The sequence below is a fragment of the Ciona intestinalis genome, chromosome 8 (assembly GCF_000224145.3).
Source record: "Ciona intestinalis chromosome 8, KH, whole genome shotgun sequence".
NCBI classification, from domain to species: Eukaryota; Metazoa; Chordata; class Ascidiacea; order Phlebobranchia; family Cionidae; genus Ciona; species Ciona intestinalis.
This window is the reverse complement of record NC_020173.2, coordinates 4,605,562-4,611,715: the sequence shown is the minus strand read 5'-3', so window position 1 is coordinate 4,611,715 and position 6,154 is coordinate 4,605,562. Positions and strand designations below refer to the sequence as shown.

The window sequence follows — 6,154 nt, the reverse complement described above, 5'->3', positions numbered from 1 at the left end:
ATATAGTAGGTTGGGCAAAGACGGGACATCTTTATATCCAAATATCCTAATCGTGTTTTAAATAATTAACAACGGAGAATTTAAAATTCTTTAAATGCTTTTGTTTACTAAGGGACGGGAAAACAGAATGAAAAGTCGTCCCATCTTTTCCCATCCTACTATATATCAATTTATGCAGAGTGTTAATTTATGTATCAAACAGATATTCATTACCGCAAAGTTACATAATTGGTAAGTCGGCACGGGGTATATGAACCAGAACACCCGTATGGAGTCGTCGCCCTACCGAGATCAAGTCATTTTGTATATATTTATGTAAGCGCACTTGACATGAAGCTATAAACTTGAACGTGATTAAAGAGCATATTTATTGTAACATCGAGAGCTTATGAGTACTTCATTGTAATATGAACAGAGCAATATTTTAAACGAATTTCATATTATTTAAGTTTGACGAAGGTAGCCTAGATTGAGATTTAAATATCGTACGGTGGAGAAGACGAGACACCTTTAGCTTATAATATCCAAATATCCTGATCATTTTTTAAATTATTTTAAACAACATCGGTCTATGGGTCAGGATACGGTTTTATAATTCCTTAAATGTTCTTCGTTTTGTCTAATGAATCAGGATTTTGTAACAAGACCGTCGTTGTTATTTTCACACTTCCTGGAGTTAAACCAGACGTTGTATTTGTATGGTAGAGTGGGGTAGATGGGACACGTTTGCATTCCATTTTCTCGTCCCAGCATGTCTTTGTAAACAAAGAACATACAAGGAATTATAAAACCGCATCCTTACGACTACCATAGACCGTTGTTTATTGTTTAAAACACGGTCAGGATATTTGTATATTATGCGCTGAAGGTGTCCCATCTTCCCCATCATACTATATAACTATAGACGCGGAGAAAATATTTTACTGAAAGTACGACGTAAAACAATTTCTTTGTCCAATGGACACAGGTCATTAAGTGTACTTGTCAGGTCGTAGCAACTCACAACTACTCGATTCAAGTGTTTTCTTGGAGGCAATGTCGATGAGATCGTCCATTAGACAACAGTAGAGCGAAGAATAGTCCAAGGACTTTTGAATGGGAAAATAAAAATAAAGACAAGGACGAAATGCAGGACCGCACAGATGCGAATTTAGGTTTCTGGTATAAAAAGCTACTCCTATGCGGGTCGTATTCATCCGGATAAATATCACAAAAAAACTGTATTCGTATATATATATCCTGGGGGTAAGATGGGATATGTTTTATACCACTTTCTGCTCCTATTTGATAGTAAAAAATATGTAAAGAGTTATAACCGCAGCCCCGCGACGTAAAGCGCTTTGTTAATACCTAAAAACAGAATCAGAAATTGTAAGTTGAGGTGCTAACAGTTTCCCAGCATTTTACCGACAGTTTATCAATATTGGTCTTTTCAGACATGTCGATACCAGGACCGTTTAAGTCTTTCTTGCACAACATGGTACCTGTTGTATCGCCCAATAATACCCCGGAAGTGGATCACGTGGTTCGCAGAGCATTCGCCCTTCTGCGCATGTGCTATTCTGACGTCACGAATGGGCAATCGCTACTTGAACAGAAGCTCCAAGAAAGAATCCACGCCGACTGGAGGATAGCATATGAAAACCGAAACGGGGAAGAAATTCGCGAATTGAAATAAATAACTGTTGATTAAAACATTTGCTTATTTGCGCTGCTAAGGAATGTTTATTCACTTTATTGAACATTATGTCCTCGAACGCGCTCTATTTTCTCATCCTATTTTGTAGTAAATAAAGAACATTCAAAGCATTATGAAACCGTAGCCCAGATAGAATAGAATAAATTGACTACGCCTGATATTTTTTAATCCAATAAGTATAAGAGAATAAGCTGTCATGCGTCTTCTATTAGCCTTGAACGCCTAATTACAGGTCGCTTACATATGATATTTATAATGGTAAGATTAGCCGCTTTAATACCCCCGAGGGATTGCGACGAGCGTACTGTTAAATAAGTAATAAAGCTTCTTCACAAACGGTTTGACATTCGTACAAGGTCTACATCGCTATTGTATATCTTGTTTCTTGTTTTGATAATGTAACTTTAGACTGTCATTGAACGATGAGAGTAAATCATTAGTAAAAGTTCGGAAACTTCTTTTGATTTTCTGTACTAATTGTGAAACAGTATAAAATATTATATAACAGCAAGGAAGTATGAATGTGCAAGTGGGTCATTGCGTGTACGTATAAATTCACGAATTAAGCATTAGTTTTAAGTTATTAAGATTAGTATTCCCGACCGACAAAAGTATTTTATATATGTACAATCAGAGCCATAGAAATACCGAGTAGTCCAACCCATTGTTACGTAAAACACAAATTGAACGGCAATTTGGGTCCAAAATAACACAGTAGGTATAGGGAAAATGTATGTTTTTCGGTAAATTACAGAAAAACTTGGGCCTAAAAACAAATTTAAAGGTTGAAAAATGTAAAAAACATGTGTTATTTGTTTTCTGTGTCAAAAAAAGTCAAAAATTAGAATTAGAAGCGGTTGATTTGAGACATTTTAGTCATTTAATGCGGCTAAATTTATACATTTTTTCTAAAAAATGTTTGGTAAGGTAAATAGAAGCTGTTTTACACCTTCCCACAATAGGAAAACACAAACAAAACTTAACAAATTCGTTTAAACCCATTGTCAAAGTCACCACTTTTGCTCTATTTTGGACACACATAGACGGCAGTTGGACTACTCGGTGTTTATACGACTCTGTGTACAATATGGCCCAGGAAGTCAACGCCGTAAGGTAGCGCACGAGAGTCTATCGCTACGTGTATGTCAGCTGTTAATATGGTGCATAACGAACTGTGTTTACATAGAAAATGTTTTGTTTGCCATGCCAGTTATTATATGATTTTATAAAGGAATAAAACAAAAGGCGCAAGTGTAAAATCCACTTGCTTGTCGCTTGCAAAGGAAATGCTTATGCTTCTAGAGGCATGACAATTATAGTAACATGTAATGAAATCCTTTCTAAATATACCATATATATACGACGTCCGTGTACGTACAGCAATAAATGACAGTGTAATAAGTAGTAATGCCGTTAATAACTGTGTACAAATTCGGCTGATTTTTTGCTAATTTTTGTAATTTTATATATGTAACGGTAAGTATGATTCTTTAGATACAGAGATTTTTCTAACAGGTTTATAGAATAGTTAGCATGACGTTGCCAGTCATACACGTACGTATGCTCTCCAAAGCTGGTATTTTTATTGCCATCTCTGCAATTTTATTCCAATTTATTTATGAAGCGCAACCAACTGCATTCATTGATGAAATCTTCCATGTTCCACAAGCACAAAAATTTTGTGATGGTCATTTTAATGAGGTATGTACCAGTATATCTGTTATGCACCAAAATATAACATTGGTGTATGATTAGTAATTACAGTGTAATGTGTTCATACACCATGTGTAGCCATGTCCTTGGTTTATGCAGAAAATCTTTATGTATGTATTTTTACAATGGGATGCAAAAATAAAAGGATATATTATATAATTTGTTTATACACCATGTGCCATCAATGTTCAAACCTAATATTTTGTGTGTGTTCTTTTGCTAATATTTCAATTTGTCTTTTTCAGTGGGATCCAAAAATCACCACCTTACCAGGAATGTACATTATGTCAGTGTTTGTTCTTGGCCCTCTGACTTGGTTGACTGGCAAGGGTTTGTGTAGTTTATGGGTGTTACGTTTCTTCAATGTTATATACAACACATGCAATGTGCTTTTGTGTTACCTTATTTTGAAGAAGTTACGTGAAAAAGTTAATCCAAAGGAAAAATCGGACAGTTTAAAAGAAGAGGTAAATGTTGCAATTTAATTTAAAATATTAAATACTAGTTTACAACTTCGTTGTAAGTGTTGATTTGACAATTTCTTAAGCACCTAAATATATTTCGCACCTAGCCTTAATAATATAGCCCATTGTATTTCAAAATAAATATCTTGGTATATTTGTAATGTTAAGTTAAGTTTAATTTTGTAACTGAATATCAGTAATATATTAATATATGTAAAACTTTAAATTAAACGTTAAATGCTTAGATAGCTTAAGTAATTTCACAGTAGTGCTTACAAATGTAATCAACCAGTAAAAGACTTCAAATAAGTAAAATTAATGTATTTTGAACAACTATTTATGCTAGCCGACTTATTGTTTAAAAAATCCGCAGGAAAAAGATAACAAAGAAATTGAAGAAGACAGCATTCAGTGGGCTTCCCTTGCTATTGGATTTTTTCCACTGCTTTACTTCTATTCATTTCTCTACTACACTGAACCAGGCTCCACAACAGTGGTTCTTCTCGCATACCTGGCTTGTATTAACGACTACCACAGAACTGCTGGTGTTTTAGGAGTCGTTTCGATATTATTTCGGCAAACGAATATAATGTGGGTTGTATTCATGGCTGGAATAACTGTCTCGGAAAAACTGGATGACATTGATGCGGTTGAGAAAATACAAGCATCTCCTGAATTAAAGGATAAGCTAGCAAGGTAAAGTTACTCTATTTCTAAAACTTTAAACTTATGCTTGATTTAATCAAAAGCTGTCAACGAATGTATTTATCATGTTCACTTTTTTTAACCTATAGGTGCAAATATTTTTGCGTTTTTTTAATTTATATATGTATATATATTTGTATAATTTTTTCTAGCATCTAATATTTTATCTACAGATTCTTTGCAAAACTTTTGGCAGCAGTTGTGCGTTACCTTTTAGCAGTTGACCACTTATTAACAATCTTCAACTTGATTTGGCCATACCTGTTAGTTCTGTGTGGGTTCGGTGGCTTCGTCTATCTTAACCAAGGCTTAGTGGTAGGAGATCGTAGCAGCCACCAAGCTGTCCTTCATCTTGCCCAGCTTCTATATTTCTCTGGCTTCACTCTTGTATTTTCATTCCCGATATTAGTGACAAAAGACAAAATTACGAGTTTTTGGCAAATGGTCCAGCAACGGCGCAATGAGTGTTTGGTCTCTGCAGCAATCTGTTGTTACATCCTCTTCAGCTACAGTCACGAACATCCGTATCTACTTGCCGACAACAGACATTACGTGTTTTACGTTTGGAGGTGGTTTTTAGGCCGCACAGCCTTGCGTTACTTTGCCGTACCTGTGTACATGTACAGCGCATGGAGCATAAACGACAGTCTATCTAAAAAATGTACCTCGCTGTGGAAGCTCGTTTATTTCATATGCGTCGCATGTTTAACTGCGCCACAAAAACTTCTGGAATTCCGATACTTCATTCTGCCGTTCGTTCTATTCCGTTTAAACGTCGTCCAACAAACAAGGACCATTATCTTTCTGGAGCTACTAATCTACGCAGTAATAAACGCTCTCACTGTTGCTATATTTCTCCAAAAGACATTTACCTGGTCTGACATATCAGAGCCTCAGCGTATTATATGGTAGAAGTAAAAACGCCCAAAAAAGTATTTAAAGAGGCCCTTCTTCGCTGCCATGCGTATATGTTGCCCTATATCTAGCCGTCCCAACTAACAGCACCTTTCTCTGAATACCTAGTAATTGTTGGTGTCTTTTTGCGTTCTGTTATATTATTGTTCTATGTATTAGCTGTAATACCATGTTCCCAAAATATGACTCATGTAATGTGTCAAGTGCAGTACCGACCTCACTGTCAACTGCAGACGCCTGGTCGCTAATTTATCATGCACACGTTTGGTCTAAAACTGTTAAGTGCTAGCGGTGTATACTTTACTAACAAAAACAATATTGAAATTTACCATCATAAGCTATGCCTTATCAACTGAAATTAAGAGCACTGTATTTTAAAAGTACATTATATAACTCTTCTTTATATTATAAATCGTAGAGCATAACTATGTATTCATCTGTCCTTATTGCACTAAGCGTTTGTACAATCTGATGTCTTTCGACCATGAGATTTTTTCCGCAGTTCAATTACACAATCTGAGTGTTGAATAAACCGATGTTTTCAGTGAGAAAAATCTCTCTCAGCCACGTCGGTCAATCTTGTATGTCAGGATACGAGGTCAGTCGTCACCTTTGCTTGCCCAGTTGTTTACTTCGTTTAAAAGCAAGACTTCTGGCC

General features: G+C 35.7%; 1 protein-coding gene across 1 annotated transcript; it reads left to right on the top strand.

The window, feature by feature from the left end:
• The first annotated feature begins 3,201 nt into the window (after window positions 1-3,201).
• On the top strand, window positions 3,202-6,050 carry LOC100184563 (putative Dol-P-Glc:Glc(2)Man(9)GlcNAc(2)-PP-Dol alpha-1,2-glucosyltransferase). Its single transcript, XM_002121211.3, has 4 exons — window positions 3,202-3,400; window positions 3,658-3,879; window positions 4,250-4,572; window positions 4,755-6,050. The coding sequence occupies exons 1-4, from the start codon at window positions 3,233-3,235 to the stop codon at window positions 5,491-5,493; spliced, it is 1,452 nt and encodes a 483-aa protein (XP_002121247.1). The 5' UTR covers window positions 3,202-3,232; the 3' UTR covers window positions 5,494-6,050.
• The last annotated feature ends 104 nt before the right edge of the window (window positions 6,051-6,154 follow it).

Excerpts from the sequence above, each read along its gene's own strand:
- LOC100184563 (XM_002121211.3), top strand. The coding sequence starts at position 3,233 with ATGACGTTGCCAGTCATACACGTACGTATGCTCTCCAAAGCTGGTATT. Across the intron at positions 3,880-4,249 it reads CGGACAGTTTAAAAGAAGAG|GAAAAAGATAACAAAGAAAT; the intron begins GTAAATGTTGCA and ends AAAAATCCGCAG. Across the intron at positions 4,573-4,754 it reads TTAAAGGATAAGCTAGCAAG|ATTCTTTGCAAAACTTTTGG; the intron begins GTAAAGTTACTC and ends TTTTATCTACAG.